Source organism: Heterodontus francisci, chromosome 11 (genome assembly GCF_036365525.1).
Source record: "Heterodontus francisci isolate sHetFra1 chromosome 11, sHetFra1.hap1, whole genome shotgun sequence".
NCBI lineage: Eukaryota > Metazoa > Chordata > Chondrichthyes > Heterodontiformes > Heterodontidae > Heterodontus > Heterodontus francisci.
This window is the reverse complement of record NC_090381.1, coordinates 77971939-77989983: the sequence shown is the minus strand read 5'-3', so window position 1 is coordinate 77989983 and position 18045 is coordinate 77971939. Positions and strand designations below refer to the sequence as shown.

Below are 18045 nucleotides of genomic sequence, written 5' to 3'. Positions count from 1 at the left end.
GGTTCAAATCCCACCACAGCAGCTGGTGGAGTTTGAATTCAATTAATTAAAAAAAATCTGGAATTGAAAGCTAGTCTCAGTAATGGCACCATTACTATCATCAATTGTTGTAAAAACCCATCTGGTTCACTAATGTCCTTTAGGGAAAGAAATCTATCCTTACTTGATCTGGCCTACATGTGACTCCAGACCGACAGCAGTTGACTTTTAACTGCCCCCTGAAATGGCCTAGCAAGCCACTCAGTTATCAAGGGCAATTAGGAATGGGCAACAAAGACCAGCCTTACCACGATGCCCACATCCCATGAAAGAATAAAAAAAATCACCACTCTGTAGTTCTTGCACAACTCTCTGATATCCCTGCAGATTTGCTACTCTATCTCTTGCTCATTATTTGATGGCCTATAGAATAACCCCAGTAGTGTGATCATACCCTTTTTGCTTCTCAACTTTAACCTAATGGATTCTATCCTTGCCCCCTCAAGAATATGCTCTCTTCCAACACTACAATGTCTTCCTTAATTAGTAGTGCATCCCTACCTCCCTCCTTTCCTTCATATTAGCTAGATATGTTATAGTTAATGGTAATGAAAAGGTGAAACAAAGATTTTTTTCTTGTTGCAGTTTCGATAAAATGTTTTTGGAATATTGCATTTTAAGTAAAAAATGGCTTCTCAGCAATTCATTGTATTTTTATATTTGGTTCTGTGAAAAAAATTATTTCAGATTTTGACCATCTTATAGGAATAGCAATAAACAGGAATCAAAAGTGTTCATTTTGTTTTTGGTCATTGTAGTGAAGTTGTTAACCATTCTTTTATAACTTTGCAGTGCATTCCGTATTCCATGCTCCTGAAAGACCTTGATATAAAAAACCTCAGAGAATTGGAGGATTTAATTATTGAAGCAATTTATACTGATATAATACAAGGCAAACTTGATCAGCGAAATCAGCTTCTTGAGGTCGACTTTTGCATTGGCAGAGATCTCCAAAAGCAAGACATCAGCAACATTGTTAAAACTCTCCAGGAATGGTAATTGTGATTCTTTTTTTTGTAGTGATATTAGGAGTTTCCTTTTCAGTAATAATTATTTTGTAACAGAAAAATGCTATGGAACAATCCACAAAAATCCTTTGACTCAGTTAGTATCTTAATGAAATAAATTAATGGAAAACTTAACTGCATTCATGATGATCACTTTGCATCTATATCGATATCAAGATGAGTACCGGAAGTTTTAGCATATCAAAAATGTATCAAAATGTAATATCAGGTACACTTGGTGTCCTTTTTGCTACCCTAAAATCAAATCATCTTGTGTAGATATATCCCCTCCCAGTGCCCAGTTCTTTCACATTTTCATGGAAAGGTAATGTGAACTGAGAGGGCAATATATTGGTATTTTTTTTTCTAGTTAGAACTCAACTCTTCTAAAATAGAAACATGAAGCACATATTCAGCACTTTTGTTATCTTGTATCATTTGCAAATGCCATTGCACTCTAAACAGGAAGGAGCTAACCTATGTACTCTTAATTTCAGCTGGCAGATACTGGACATAAATATTTAATGTCCGAAAGGGAATTTTACAAAAATATAAACAAATGGGCCTTTTTGAAATATTTTTGGTGTACTTGCAGTAGTTGCTTAAAACACAGCTGTGTTAAAGATCAATGGCAAACTGTAATGGAAAGGTAATTATCTGCAAATGTTAGTGAGAGGATTATTATGTTAATTGTGACTTTTCTGAAATACAGCTTGTACTGTAATTGCATTGTATGTTCTAGATTAGCATAAGTTTATGGTAAATTTATTCATCAGTTATCTTGAGTGTCTTTTTTTTTAAATGTACTTGTTTGCCAACTCTTATGAAAAGGTCATACTGCCAACAATTGTCCTGTTTCTTAACAGGTGCGCTTGTTGTCAAGCAGTTCTGTTGGGGATTGAGCAGCAAGTCCTCCGTGTAAATCAATATAAGGAAGGCCACACAAAAACTCAACAGCAGGTAGAAACAGAGGTGAGTTATGAAGATAAACAAGCAAAGACTATTGATCCATCAATTCTCCTTCTTCCATATAACATGTATGGTTTAATCTGTTGTTGGGAGTTTCTTGTAGGTTCCATAAGCTGAAACCTTAGAAGAAAAAACCCTCAACTGTGCAAATGCCTTCTGAAAATCAAGTAGTTTGTAAACGATTTCTGTAGATTCCTTTTGTTCCTCTCTTTTATTTGGTTTTCTACTGCATACTCACCTTTAATAATTTTAGTTGCCCCACCTAACTTTGCAAGAATGCTTTTGTTTTGGGTAAAATAATTTTGTTTAAATAGGTGTGCAAATAACTACTCAATCCAGGAAAGTGTATCCTGAACTTAACAGTGGATAATATATGCAGTTAAAACTTACTCTGCTATAGGCAAGTGCACTTGTCCTAGCATTGTTGGGCTGTGTTGGCTGCTAGTGGGTTTAGTTGCATTTTGGCAACCAAATGCACTTATGTAACCAGGTTAGCCATCAGACTTTGGGCTTCAGTTTAGCTGAAAATAGTTTTATTCAATCAATGCCCAGCCACAAAATTGTGGGACATGTATAAGAAAAAGGTTGTGTGTTTTTTTTTATTCGTTCCTGGGATTGAGCATCGCTGACTAGGCCAGCATTTATTGCCCATCCCTAATTGCCCTTGAGAAGGTGGTGGTTAGCTGCCTTATTGAACCGCTGCAGTCCTTGGGGAGTAGGTACACCCACAATGCTGTTAGGAAGGGAGTTCCAGGATTTTGACCCAGCGACAAGTGAAGGAACGGCGATATAGTTCCAAGTCAGGATGGTGTGTGGCTTGGAGGGGAAGTTGCAGGTAGTGGTGTTCCCATGCATCTGCTGCCTTTGTCCTTCTAGGTGGTAGAGGTTGCGGGTTTCAAAGGTGTTGTCTAAGGAGCCTTGGTGCATTCCTGCAGTGCATCTTTTAGATGGTACACACTGCTGCCACTGTGCGTTGGTGGGGGACAGAGTGAATGTTTTTTGTAGATGGGGTGCCATCAAGTGGGCTGCTTTGTCCTGGATGTTGTTGGAGCTGCACGCATCCAGGCAAGTGGAGAGTATTCCATTACACTCCTGATTTGTGCCTTGTAGATAGTGGACAGGCTTTGGGGAGTCAGGAGGTGAGTTACTCGCCGCAGGATTCCTAGCCTCTGACCTGCTCTTGTAGCCGCGGTATTTATATGGCTACTCCAGTTCAGTTTCTGGTCAATGGTAACCCCCCCAGGTTGTTGATAGTGGGGTATTCAGCATTCGTAATGCCATTGAATGTCAAGGGGAGATGGATGGATTCTCTCTTGTTGGAGATGGTCATTGCCTGGCACTTGTGTGGCACGAATGTTATTTTCCACTTATCAGCCCAAGCCTGGATATTGTCCAGGTCTTGCTGCATTTCTACACGGACTGCTTCAGTATCTGGAGTTGCGAATGGTTTTGAGCATTGTGCAATCATCAGCAAACATCCCCACTTCTGACCTTATAATTGAAGGAAGGTCATTGATGAAGCAGCTGAAGATTCTTGTGCCTAGGACAGTGCCTTGAGGAACTCCTGCAGTCATGTCCTGAGCTGAGACGATTGACCTCCAACAACCACGATCATCCTCCTTTTCCCGAGGTATGACTCCAACCAGGAGACGGTTTACCCCCTGATTCCCATTGATTCCAATTTTGCTAGGGCTCGTTGATGCTGTACTCGGTCAAATGCTGTCTTGATGTCAAGGGTAGTCACTCTCCCCTCACCTCTTGAGTTCAGCTATATTGTCCTTGTTTGAACCAAGGCTGTAATGAGGTCTGGAACTGAGTGGCCCTGGCGGAACTCAAATTGAGTGTCACTGAGCAGGTTATTGCTAAGCAAAGGCTGCTTGATAGCACAGTTGACGACACCTTCCATCACTTTACTGATAATTGAGAGTAGACTGATGGGGCGGTAATTGGCTTGGACATGTCCTGCTTTTTGTGTACAGGACATACCTGGGTAATTTTCCACATTGCAAGGTAAAAGCCAGTGTTGTAACTGTACTGGAACAGCTTGGCTTGAGATGCGGCAAGTTCTAGAGCACGGGTCTTCAATACTATTGTTGGAATGCTGTCCGGGCTCATAGCCTTTGCAGTATCCAGTGCCTTCAGTCGTTTCTTGATATCATGCGGAGTGAATCGAATTGGTTGAAGACGGTCATCTGTGATGCAGGGGACTTCAGGAGGAGGCTGAGATGGATCATCCACTCGACACTTCGGACTGAAGATGGATGCAAATGCTTCAGCCTTATCTTTTGCACTGATGTGCTGGGCTCCCCCATAATTGAGAATGGGGATATTTGTGCAGCCACCTCCTCCAGTTGTTTAATTGTCCACCACCATTCACGACTGGATGTGACAGGACTGCAGAGCTTAGATCTGATCCGTTGGTTATGGGATCGCTTAGCTCTGTCTATCGCATGCTGCTTACGCTGTTTGACATACATGTAGTCCTGGGTTATAGCATCATAAGGTTGATGCCTCATTTTGATGTATGCCTGGTGCTGCTCCTTGTACGCCCTTCTGCACTTTTCATTGAACCAGGGTTGATCTCCCAGCTTGATGGTAATGATAGAGTGGGGGATATGCCAGGCCATGAGTTTACAGATTGTGGTTGAGTACTGCTGATGGCCCACAGTGCCTCATGGATACCCAGTTTTGCATTGCTAGATCTGTTCAAAATCTATCCCATTTAGCACGGTGGTAGTGCTACACAACACAATGAAGGGTATCCTCAATGTGAAGACAGGACTTTGTCTCCACAGGGACTGTGCGGTGGTCACTCCTGCCAATGCTGTCATGGACAAATGCATCTGCAGCAGGCAGATTGTTGAGGACGAGGTCAAGTATATTCTTCCCTACTGTTGGTTCCCTCACCACCTGTCGCAGACCCAGCCTAGCAGCTATGTCCTTTAGGGCTCGGTCAGTAGTGGTGCTACCGAGCCACTCTTGGTGATGGAAGTTGATGTCTCCCACCCAGAGTACATTCTGCGCCCTTGCCACCTTCTGTGCTTCCTCCCAGTGCTGTTCAACATGGAGTACTGATTCATCAGTTGAGGGGGGGTTGCGGTAGCTGGTAATCAATAGGAGGTTTCCTTGCCCATGTTTGACCTGATGCCATGAGACTTCATGGGGTCGGGAGTCGATGTTGAGGATTCCCAGGTCAACTCCCTCCCGACTGTATACCACTTAGGTTACATTAAAACAAAAGGGCAAACTAAAGTAAAGTGCTTTACAAATGTTTTTCTTACAAGTGTAATATTAAGCTTTCTGCAATTTGAGTAATTTTATTACAGTAGTTGTTTTTCTGCATTACTATTTACAGCACAAAAACAGGCCATTCGGCCCAACAGGTCCATGCTGCTATTTATGCTTCACATGACCTCCTGTCATCTCATTTCATCTAACCCAATCAACATATCCTTCTATTCCTTTCGCCCTTGTGCTTATCTAGTTTCCCCTTGAATGCATCTATATTATTTGCCACAAGTATTCCCTGTGTTAGTGAATTATAGATTCTAACCACTCTCTGGGTAAAGAAGTTTCCCTGAATTCTCTATTGAATTTATTTCTGTCTGTCTGTTTCTCTGTCCGTTTGTCATTTATGGCCCCTGCTTCTGGTATCGCCCGTGGTCTACCCTATCAACCTAGTCATAATCTTGAAGACCTCTATCAGGTTAACCCCTAAATCTTCTCTTTTCTAGAGAAAAAAGCCCCAGCCTGTTCAGTCTTGGTCTCATCATTATGGTATGTGAGCTGAAAGTTTATCCAGAGACTATTTCTGTGGGTATACTATCAGTTTACGAGTTATGGTTACACAATTGCTGAATTAACTTGATTTTTATCCTCTGATATTAATTCAGCTCCCTCTCGAATTGTCTTTAGTACCTTCTGTCAGCTAACTCCTATGTTTTAGCACTGCTGTTGAATATTTTCCTTCTGTACTTCTGGCCTCTTTCTGTGCCTTAAACTTTCTATGATTCCCTTGCCTATAAGACTTTTTTTTTAAAGTTGTCACCTAACTTATTTTTTGAAATATGGTATTGATGGTGACAGTCATAATTTTAACTATGATTCCATTTGGGAAACACAGATTTTTATCCTACTAAGTTACGCATGCAAGCACATCTGAATTAAACGATGAAAGACAAGGGAATCAATCAGGTTGTTTTTCTTCAGGTTTGCACTTGCTGCTGTTCAATATTCAGTATATTCACACCTAATCTGTACTAATGCTTTGTCTTTCAACACACCATTAACATATTGTTTGCCTTTGCTCCGTGACCTTTTGGTCAGCTATGTGGCCTGGTCCAATCTGCACCTTCTCCTTTGTTATCTCTTGCCCAACCCCCACCTCACTTGTTTATAATCTGTGACTTTTCTAATATTTGTCAGTTCCGGAGAAGGGTCACTGACCCGAAACGTTAACTCTGCTTCTCTTTCCACAGATGCTGCCAGACCTGCTGAGTGAATCCAGCATTTCTTGTTTTTGTATCAAATGTTACTTCTTGCTTATGGTATTGCGTAAAAGTAATACCATGACAAAACAGCAGTTTTAATATTTTTGGTAATGTTTCATTAACTTAAAAGTTTATGATTTATGTTTCCAGATTTGAACTTTGCATGTTCTTATAACAGATTAACTGGTCATTCATTAATTTTGCTGTGTTGGGATCTTGGCATGCATTACATTACAACAGTGGCTGCACTTCAAAAGTACCTCATTAGCCATATAGCACTTTGGAATGTCCTGAGGCCATGAAAGGTGCTATATATGACTGTCTTTCTATTTATAAGTGACTGGATTACTTTTGAAATTCACTGTGTGTGGCATATTGAAACGTCCTGAGTATATGATGAAGCATTATACAAGTTTCTTTCCTCCCTCCCATGAATTTTTTTGCAACAGGTTTCTGAATTTCAGGTAAAATGTTTCAATAACTTTTCTTTCTTAGTAAATTCTCACCTTGGGATTGCTGACCTAGCCAGCCCCATTGCTGAGAAGGAAAGGATTGACTTGCTCAGAGAAGGCCATGATTGCCTCCTGTGGCTGGGTGGTAGGAGGTGCTAGGTAGTGCTATGTATATTTTTCCCTTTCAGAAATGTTTTTCCTTTTTTCCCCTTCAGTATTTTTTTTCCTACTCGGCCATCTAGGAACACCAAGATCCATGATGTTGTATAAACTTGTATAATGCTTCTTCACATATTCAGGACGTTTCAATAAGTAATCCAGTCACCAACATGGGACCTAAGCATTGCATAGCTTTGGGATGGCCCTGAGGTTGTGAAAGGTGTTATGTAAATGCAAGTCTTTTTCATTCTTTCTGGACTTTGATGTCAGTAACCATGTTGCACTAAAGAACAACATTTGCTGCTTGGGCAAAAGATAATCTGATGTACAGGTTGTGTGGAACTCAAAGTTTACAGGTCTGATTGTATCCGACAAAGGTCCCAAATATTCATAGTCTTTTACAAGTGACTGGTGTAAAATAGAACTGGGAGAAAACTTGCACATTACCTTTTCTTTATAATGTTGTCACTTCATGGTAATATCTTCATAGTTAATTACTGTTAGCCATTATAAGCTTAATGTGGAACATAGGACAGCAGGGGGGGAAAGTTAGGGACATGAGCATGACAACTGAAAGGTAGGGCAAGTACGTAACAGTCTGGGTTTAAATAGAAAAGATATATAAATTAAATTATGTAGCTGACAATTGTTCTGGCCAAGTGAGGAGGGAGTCACAGTCGTCCCCTCTTGCCCTTCCTCTTACTTAACCTCAACAGGGTTTATTCCTTTTAAACTGTGGCTGTGCTTACCACCTCTGTGTTTTTTACCTTTTTTCCTTTACTGTGATTGTGAAAGAACCAATTGGACAGGTTATCTTGAGTTTAAACAAGAAAGAGGTAAATTTATTATACTTTCCACTCTACCCCAATTTAAAATTATGAAAATACGCTACACATTCATGCACACGTTTCAAGTAATAGTACTGAAGACCTGTGCTCCAGAACTTGCTGCGCCCCTAGCCAAGCTGTTCCAGTACAGCTACAACACTGGCATCTACCTGGCAGTGTGGAAAATTGCCCAGGTATGTACTGTATGTAAAAAAAAAAAAAAAAAAACCAGGACAAGTCCAACCCGGCCAATTACAGCCCCATCAGTCTACTCTGCATCATCAGTAAAGTGATGAAAGATGTCTTTGACAGTGCCATCAAGCGGCACTTGCTTAGTAATAACCTGCTCAGTGACGCTCAGTTTGGGTTCCACCAGGGCCAGTCAGCTCCAGACCTCATTACAGCCTTGGTTCAAACATGGACAAAAGAACTGAACTCAAGAGGTGAGGTGAGAATGACTACCCTTGACATCAAGGCAGCATTTGACCAAGGTATGGCATCAAGGAGCCCTAGGAAAATTGGAGCCAATGGGAATCGGGGGGAAAACTCTCCTCTAGTTGGAGTCGTACCTAGCACAAAGGAAGATGGCTGTGGTTGTTGGAGATCAATCAGGACACACGGCAGGTTTTCCTCAGGGTAGTGTCCTAGCCCAACCATCTTCAGCTGTTTCATCAATCACCTTCTTTAATCATAAGGTCAGAAGTGGGGATGTTCGCTGATGCTAAGATGACTAAGAATGTTAAAAAAACAAGCCTAAAGGCATTGTGTCTCAGTGCGCGGAGTATTTGCAATAAGGTAGACGCATTAAATGTGCAAATAGATGTAAATGGATACAATATAGTTAAAATTACGGAGACATGGCTGCAGGGTGACCAAGGATGAGAACTGAACATCCAGGGGTATTCAATATTTAGGAAGGACGCACAAAAAAAGGAAAGTAGGTGGAGTAGCGTTGTTAGTAAAAGAGGAAATCAATACAATAGTGAGGAAGGATATTAGTTCAGAAAATCCTGATGTGGAATCTGTATGGGTGAAGCTAAGAAACACCAAGGGGCAGAAAACGTTGGGGGTTGTATATAGGCCTCCAAACAGCAGTGTGATGTAGATGATGGCATTAAACAAGAAATTAGAGACACATGCAATAAGGGTGCAACTGTAATTATGGGTAACTTTCATCTATATATAGATTGGGCAAACCAAATTAGCAATAATACTGTAGAGGAGGAATTCTTGGAGTGGGTACGTGATGGTTTTTTTGGACCAATACATTGAGGAACCAACTAGAGAACAGGCCATCCAAGACTGGGTATTGTGAAATGAGAAAGGATTAGTTAACAATCTTGTTGTGCGGGGTCTCTTGGGGAAGAGCGACCATAACATGATAGAATTCTTCATCTACGATGGAGAGTGAGAGAGTTGATTCCGAGACTAGGGTCCTGAATCTAAATAAAGGAAACTATGAAGGTATGAGGCGCGAGTTGGCTATGATAGATTGGGGAATGTTACTTAAAGGGTTGACAGTGGATAGGCAATGGCTAGCATTTAAAGAGCGCATGGATGAATTACAACAATTGTTCATTCCTGTCTGGCGCAAAAATAAAACGGGAAGGATGGCTCAACCGTGGCTTACAAAAGAAATTAGGGATAGTATTAGATCCAAGGAGGAGAAATATAAAATGGCCAGAACAAGCAGCAAACCTGAGGATTGGGAGCAGTTTAGAATTCAGCAAAGGAGGACAAAGGGATTGATTTAAGAAGGGGAAAATAAAGTATGAGAGTAAGCTTGCAGAGAACATAAAAACTGACTGTAAAAGCTTTGATAGATATGTGAAGAGAAAAAGATTAGTGAAGACAAATGTGGGTCCCTTACAGTCAGAAACGGGGGAATTTATAATGGGGAACAAAGAAATGGCAGACCAATTAAATACCATTTGGTCCTGTCTCCACAAAGGAGGACACAAATTACCTCCCAGAAATGTTGGAACTGTATGAAATCAGTATTAGTAGGGAAATGGTGTTAGGGAAATTGATGGGATTGAAGGCCGATAAATCCCCAGGGCCTGATAATCTGCATCGCAGAGTGCTTAAGGAAGTGGCCCTTGAACTAATAGAGCATTGCTGGTCATTTTTCAAAATTCTGTAGACTCTGGAACAGTTCCAACTGATTGGAGGGTAGCTAATGTAACCCCACTGTTTAAAAAAGGAAGCAGAGAGAAAACAGGGAATTATAGACTGGTTAGCCTGACATCAGTAGTGGGGAAAATGCTAGAGTCCATTATAAAAGATGTAATAGCGGAGCACTTGGAAAACAATGACATGATCGGACAAAGTTAACATGGATTTACGAACGGGAAATCATGCTTGACAAATCTACTGGAATTCTTTGAGGATGTAACTAGTAGAATAGATGAGGGAGAACCAGTGGATGTGGTGTATTTAGACTTTCAGAAGGCTTTTGATAAGGTCCCACATAAGAGACTGGGGGGCTTGCAAAATTAAAGCACATGGGATTGGGGGTAAGGTTATGACCTGGATAGAGAACTGGTTGGCAGACAGGAAACAAAGCGTAGGAATAAACGGATCTTTTTCCGAGTGGCAGGCAGTGACTAGTGGGGTACCGCAGGGATCAGTGCTAGGACCCCAGCTATTCACAATATACATTAATGATATAGATGAGGGAATTAAATGTAATATATCCAAGTTTGCAGATGACACAAAGCTGGGAGGGAGTGTGAGCTGTGAGGAGGGTGCAGAGAAGTTCCAGTGTGATTTGGACAGGTTGAGTGAGTGGCAGATGCAGTATAATATGGATAAATGTGAGGTTATCCACTTTGGTAGCAAAAACAAAAAGGCAGATTATTATCTGAACGGCGATAGATTGGGAAAGGGGGAAGTGCAGCGAGACCTGGGTGTCCTTGTGCACCATTCACTGAAAGTAAGCGTGCAGGTGCAGCAGGCAGTTAAGAAGGCAAATGGTATGTTGGCCTTCATAGCGAGAGGATTAAAGTACAGGAGCACGGATGTATTGCTACAATTATACAAGGCTTTGGTGAGACCACATCTGGAGTATTGTGTGCAGTTTTGGTCTCCTTATCTGAGAAAGGATGTTCTTGCTATGGAGGGAGTACAGCGAAAGTTTACCAGACTGATTCCTGGGATGGCAGGACTGACTTATGAGGAGAGATTAGGTCGATTAGGCTTGTATTCACGAGTTTAGAAGAATGCGAGGGGGTCTCATAGAAACCCACAAAATTCTAAGGACCGGACAGACTAGATGCAGGAAGGATTTTCCCAATGGTGAGGGAGTCCAGGACCAGGGGTCACAATCTAAGGATAAGGGGTAAGCCATTTACGACTGAGATGAGGAGGGATTTCTTCACCCAGAGAGTGGTGAACCTGTGGAATTCTCTACCACAGAAAGCAGTTGAGGCCAAAACATTGCATGTTTTCAAGAAGGAGTTCGATATAGCTCTCAGGGCTAAAGGAATCGAGGGATACGGGGAGAAAGGGGGAACAAGGTACTGAGTTTGAACGATCAGCTATGATCATATTGAATGACGGTGCAGGCTCGAAGGGCCAAATGGCCTACTCCTGCTCTTATTTTCTATGATTGCACATTGTTCAGCACCATTCGTGACTCCTCTGATACTGAAGTAGTCCATGTAGAAATGCAGCAAGACCTAGACAATATTCAGGCTTGGTCTGATAAGTGGCAAGTAACATAGGGCGGCGCAGTGGTTAGCACCGCAGCCTCACAGTTCCAGCGACTTGGGTTCAATTCTGGGTACTGCCTGTGCGGAGTTTGCAAGTTATCCCTGTGACCGCGTGGGTTTTCGCCGGGTGCTCCGGTTTCCTCCCACAGCCAAAGACTTGCAGGTCGATAGGTAAATTGGCCATTATAAATTGCCCCTAGTATAGGTAGGGGAATTGAGGGAAGGTGGGGACGTGAGAGGGTAATAGGATTAGTATAAATGGGTGGTTGATGGTCAGCACAGACTCGGTGGGCCGAAGGGCCTGTTTCTGTGCTGTATCTCTAAATAAAATAAAATTAAAATTAAAAAATTTGCGCCACACAAGTGCCAGGCAATGACCATCTCCAACAAGAGAGAATCTAATTATCTCCCCTTGACATTCAATGGCATTACCATCACTGAATCCCCCACTATCAACATCCTGGGGGTTACCATTAACTAGACACAACTGGAGTAGCCATATAAATACCGTGGCTACAAGAGCAGGTCAGAGGCTAGGAATCCTGTGGCGAGTAACTCACCTCCTGATTCCCCAAAGCCTGTCCATCATCTACAAGGCACAAGTCAGGAGTGTGATGGAATAATCTCCACTTGCCTGGATGGGTGCAGCTCCAACAACACTCAAGAAGCTCGACACCATCTAGGACAAAGAAGCCTACTTGACTGGCACACCATCTACAAACATTCAGTTCCTTCACCACCGACTCTCAGTGGCAACAGTGTGTACCATCTACAAGATGCACTGCAGCAATGCACCAAGGCTCCTTAGGCAGCACCTTCCAAGCCTGTGACCTCTACCACCTAGAAGGACAAGGGCAGCAGTTGCATGGGAACACCACCACCAAGCCACACACCATCCTGACTTGGAACTATATTGCCGTTCCTTCACTGTCACTGGGTCAAAATCCTGGAACTCCCTTCCCAACAGTACTGTAGGTGTATCTACCCCACATAGACTGCAGCAGTTCAAGAAGGCAGCTCACCACCACCTTCTCAAGGGCAATTAGAGATGGGCAATAAATGCTGGCCTGGCCAGCGACGCCCACATCCCAGGAATGATTTTTTTTAAAATCACATTCACACAAAAATCACACACACGTTCAAAGTAGATTACAGCTGGAAAAATAAATTTGGTGATTGGATTAAAGTCCAGAATAAATGGAACTTAAATACAGTCTGTGAAGTGGATGATCTGGTCGTCCTCTGACTGAAGCTGTATTCTTGAAGTCCTCGCTGGTCAAAGTGCACTGGTTGGCCTGCTTTGCTTAGGGTTTCCTTAAAGGCTGAATTGTAGTTGGCTCTCTTCCCCTGGTGGCTGGCTATAGCAGTTTGTCGACTTGGAGGGTCCACAGTCTCAGATATTGTTCAAAGCTGATGTTTTCTGGAGGGGAGAGAGAGAGAGAGAGAGAGAGAAAGGGTGGCCTGCAGTCTTCTCTGCTGCTGCCCACTCAATTACTGCTAGTCTTTTTGTCTGTGTAACAACTCCCCCGAGATGGACACATGGCCACATGGTTGCTTCAGGTTTTTCTGGAACCTTCTAATGAAATTCAAAGTTCCACAGGCCCCAGGATGTCATTTTATAGTTGGAGGGGGTTTACTCTTTCAAAGTCAATATGTGAGGATTGCCTTGACTGCCATGCTATTGAAGCCACTTTAGGTACCTCAGTCACTTAGAGAAAGCCATTGTCCCGGCTGATTTTCTTGTTAGACTTTTGTCTCCAGTTCAGTCTCCTGGTATTTCAGATGTAAACTGCAGTGGTCAGCTTGGCTGCTAGTTTTTAAAAAAGTTACTGTTGGATTTTTTCCATTAAAAGTCTAAAGTAAATTTCCAACCAAAGAAATTAATATTTATCATTTGGCATATTGGGTTTTCTTGACCATGCATAGCTTATTTGTTTTAATAAATGATATTAGAAAATAGGCACATAGGGATAAGGTGTTTAAAAAAAACATTTTAATCCTCAAGTGCTCTCCTGTGCATCATGGTTCTGTGCTTTGCATGAACAACATGAATTTTGAATGTGATTTTTATTTTTAAGGTGGCAAATATAAAGAAGACATTGAAGGCAACAGCCTCTACCTCAACACAAGATCCTGATCAGCATCCCATGGATCGTGACACTCCACAGCTTGTTGAACAACGTCCATCTACAAAAAAGTTGTCAAAATCGAAAAGTTTATCGTCTAGCCGTCATTAGAAGAGTCTGTGGGCGGGATTATTCGTGCTTAAAGGGAGACTGAAGCTGAGAAGAAATGAAAATATAATGAACTGTGCAACAGTTCTCCTAAATGACACATTGAAAAAGATTTAAACAACTTTTCCTGTGCGTTTGATTTTTTTTTTTTGTAATACACAGGTTTTATAATAGAAAATTGACTACTGAATCATCCTTTCCTATTAAAAGGTACTAGTTACAAACTGACTTCTGAAGTGATACACGTGCAAAAATGCTTTATGTTCACATTTCTCCACTGTTCCCTGCAGCGACTGAAAAGCCAAAATTATATGCCTGTAGGTACACGTTGTACCACAGAAGTTATTTTGCAATGAAGTGACTTTAGGGATTTCCGTAGAGATTGCTTTTAAAGAAATTTAAACAGAAAACCAATGACATTTTATTGAGATACTTCGCTCATTCAAATACTTTTCTCCATAAATTTTGTGTACGACAGCCTCAAATTGAGGCACTTAAAAAGAGCCAACAGATTTGAAATGTGATTTCATCTCTTTACAATGTGTTCTTGAACAAACAGTTCTGGGGTTCTTTAGTGTGATTAATGGTGTCTTTAGCTTTAGAACTAAAATTGCAAAACTTTAGGAGAATTCCCTTTCAAAGCACAGTGGATCACAACAAAAAGGGAGAAATTTTTGGATGCAAGTTGCATTTAAGAATACAAATATGCAGTAGTTGCATAATTTTATGAATGGGTAATCTATTTGTTATAACTCAAACTTAATTACCTTTATCCAATGAAAAGCAAAAGCTCATTTATAAATCTAGTGCGAAGTTTAAGACAATGAACTAGAAATTTATTTACATAGCCCCGCTTGTAGCGGTGCTACAGAGGGTTTGTACAGCTTCCTGGCTGTGGCCTGCGACAGCAGCTGTTTCCTATGTGGCCCACGTGGTGCAAGGGCAGAAGAAGACTGGATGGGGTTGTGTCCCGTGTGCACTGGAACAGCTTGATCCGACACTATCCTGATGTCACACAGTCAAACCAGCTGATACAACACTAGATTCAAAACTTTGTTCATAGAAATCTAGCCCATGAATTTGTACATTACTCGTACCAAAGATTAGCTGTGCAACTGCAAAATGAGACCTGCACTGCTGCAAATTAAAGGGCCGCTCCACAAGTTGCAGGTGAGGTGATTTTTCGGTAACTTTTACTTACGCAATGTTAGTGGGAGCTCTGTGAAGCCAAGTTTTACGAGGAAGGCAGGAAGAGGAGGAGACGAATGTAGGGAGGAGCTATCCTGGATCCTGTGTAACTGGGCAGAATGTCATAGTGAATTGTGGGATTCTGCTTCCACTTCAACTTCCCATCCCAACATGGAATCGCCAATCGTCACCCTCACATCCATTTCACTCTCCCCATCACAATGTCCTCCTGCCTAACGTTGAGTAATAATAGCCGCTAACAAGAAACATCATAAAACATTTTTATCCAACAACACACAATTATACAAACAGTAATGAACTAATCACCCTTGTGCAGGATGACATCTGTTGCTGCAGCATGGCTGGTGGAAGGCTGCTGACTTTCAGTGGGGGAGACTGCAGATGGCTTTGCAAGCCACCATCTAAGAGCTCTGGGCCTTGAGGGCCCAGCTTCATACTGCGTCACCTCAGTATAGGTGGCATCAGTCTGGACTGGCTGCATGAAGGGCACTGGCAGTGGTGGGAGCATGAATGCTGTCGTCCTGTGGGGACAGCAGGTTCATGCACCATGGAGCCATCTGCCACTCCCCTGGGGTAGTGCTTCAGCAATCTTACCAATCTGCTCGAGCATAGATTGCTGGACAGCTTCGAAAACCCGCATGCCCCTTTGAGTACTGACATCCACATCCACAGTGGCAGCAGTCAGAACTTTCATGGCAGTAACAGTGAATCTCATGATCTCCATCTGAGCTTCCACTGCAGCATTGAAACGTTGGTTGGATTCTGCCTCTATTGTAGTGGCTACTGAGATCGTGGGCAGCAGACACACCAGCATAGGTTGGTCTGGCACCACTGGAAAGGATGGGCTCCAGACTCTGCCTAATGGTATCTGCCAAGTTGGAGCTGGACTCCTCCATGCTTCATGACAGTGATAGGAGGCTGGCAGGCCTGCCAATGCGCCAAGCATCTAAGTGTACATCAGCATCCTATATGCCGTCCCACAGAGGTTCTCATCTGAGTCCCCTGCAGCAGAACCTGTCTGTGACCTCACCCTCCGGGGAGCAGGCACGAGTTACCTTTCTCCCTGGCCTAGCTGCAGCCCACTCAAGACTGGTGACTCATCAAATGCGAATCCTTTGTTGCAGTGCCAGTATCTGAAGTGGTGGCTACTCGTGTAAGATCAAGTAAGTGCATCCTCATCACTTTTATGAGATAGCTCCTCCTGCTGAAGCTGTACAGGTAGCTGTTCTTCTGTATCTGAAAGTATACAAGCAAAAAGATGAGGATAGTTGGTGAGAGAAGGGAATTAAGGTGGAAAGCAAAAGTTCCATGGTGATGCCATCTTCAGCTTCCACTTGATACCACATCCAAGGATGACGACGGAGTTGGAAAGGGACATAAGGCTGTCACTTACAATCATCCTGGGAAGTCTGCTGCTCCAGGTGCCGTGTGCTGCATTGCCTCTGGCCTCATGATGCGGAGCACCATCTCCTGGGGGTGTCAGGGGATGGAGTCATGGAGTTCCTCGCACAGGTCTTCCTCACCTACATCCGTGACTCTTCTGACATCCTACGTCATTTTGACAATTTCCAGTTTCCTGGCCTCAACCGCCTTCTCTTCACTAAGGATGTCCAATCTCTCTACACCTCCATCCCCCACCAGGACAGTTTGAGGGCTCTCCACTTTTTCCTTGAACAGAAGCCCAACCAGTCCCCATCCACCACCACCCTCCTCCGCCTAGTTGAACTTGTTCTCACATTGAACAACTTCTCCTTCAACTCCACTCGCTTCCTTCAAGTAAAAGGTGTTGCTATGGGTACCCACATGGGTCCTAGTTATGTCTGTCTTTTTGTGGGGTATGTCAAACATTCCTTGTTCCAGTCCTACTCAGGCCCCCTCTCCCAACTCTTTTTCCGGTACATTGATGACTGTATCGGTGCCATTTCCTGCTCCCGCCCCAAGCAGGAAAACTTAATCAACTTTGTTTCCAATTTCCACCCTTCTCACCTTTATATGGACCATCTCCGACACTTCCCTTTCCTTCCTTGACTTCTCTGTCTCCATCTCTGGGGATAAGCTGTCTAATAATATTCATTTATAAGCCTTCCATAGCTACCTCAACTACACTGCTTCACACCCTGCCTCCTGGAAGGATTCCATTCCATTCTCCCAGTTTCTCCGTCTCCAACATATTTGCTTTGATGATGCAACCTTCCACGACAGCTCTTCTGATATGTCTTGCTTTTTTCTCAACTGAGGATTCCCCCCACCATGGTTGACAGGGCCCTCAACCGTGTCCGGCCCATTTCCCGCACCTCTACCCTCACCCCTTCCCCTCCTTCCCAGAACCGTGACAGGGTTCCCCTTGTCCTCACTTTCCACCCCACCAGCCTCCACATCCCAAGGATCATCCTCCATCATTTCCGTCACGTTCGGTGTGATGCCACTACCAAACCATTTTCCCCTCCCCTCCCCTGTCAGCATTCCGAAGGGATCATTCCCTCCAAAACACCCTGGTCCACTCCTCCATTACCCCCAACACCTCATCCCCTTCCCACGGCACCTTCCCATGCAATCACAGGAGGTGTAATACCTGCCCTTTCACCTCCTGTCTCCTCACTATCCAAGCCCCCAAACACTCCTTCCAGGTGAAGCAGCAATTTACTTGTACTTCTTCCAATTTAGTTTACTCTATTCGCTGCTCACAATATGGTCTCCTCTACTTTGGGGAGACCAAACGCAGATTGGGTGACCACTTTGCAGAACACCTCTGCTCAGTCCGAAAGTATGACCCCGAGCTTCCAGTTGCTTGCCATTTCAACACACCCCCCTGCTCTCCTGCCCACATATCTGTCCTGGGTTTGCTGCAGTGTTCCAGTGAATATCAACGCAAGCTCGAGGAACAGCATCTCATTTACCGATTAGGCACGCTACAGCCTATACATTGAGTTCAATCATTTCAGAGCA

The 18045-nt window shown here is 43.1% G+C and overlaps 1 protein-coding gene across 2 annotated transcripts in view; it reads left to right on the top strand.

Annotated features, from left to right (window-relative positions):
• Positions 1 to 14114, top strand: part of LOC137375318 (COP9 signalosome complex subunit 7b-like) — a 65850-nt gene extending 51736 nt beyond the window's left edge. For both annotated transcript variants that reach the window (XM_068042293.1, XM_068042292.1), the window contains 3 exons: positions 832 to 1034; positions 1913 to 2018; positions 13735 to 14114. In XM_068042293.1, the coding sequence (XP_067898394.1) occupies positions 832 to 1034; positions 1913 to 2018; positions 13735 to 13893 (468 nt within the window). In that variant the 3' untranslated portion in view covers positions 13894 to 14114. The remainder of the gene's footprint in view (positions 1 to 831; positions 1035 to 1912; positions 2019 to 13734) is intronic.
• The last annotated feature ends 3931 nt before the right edge of the window (positions 14115 to 18045 follow it).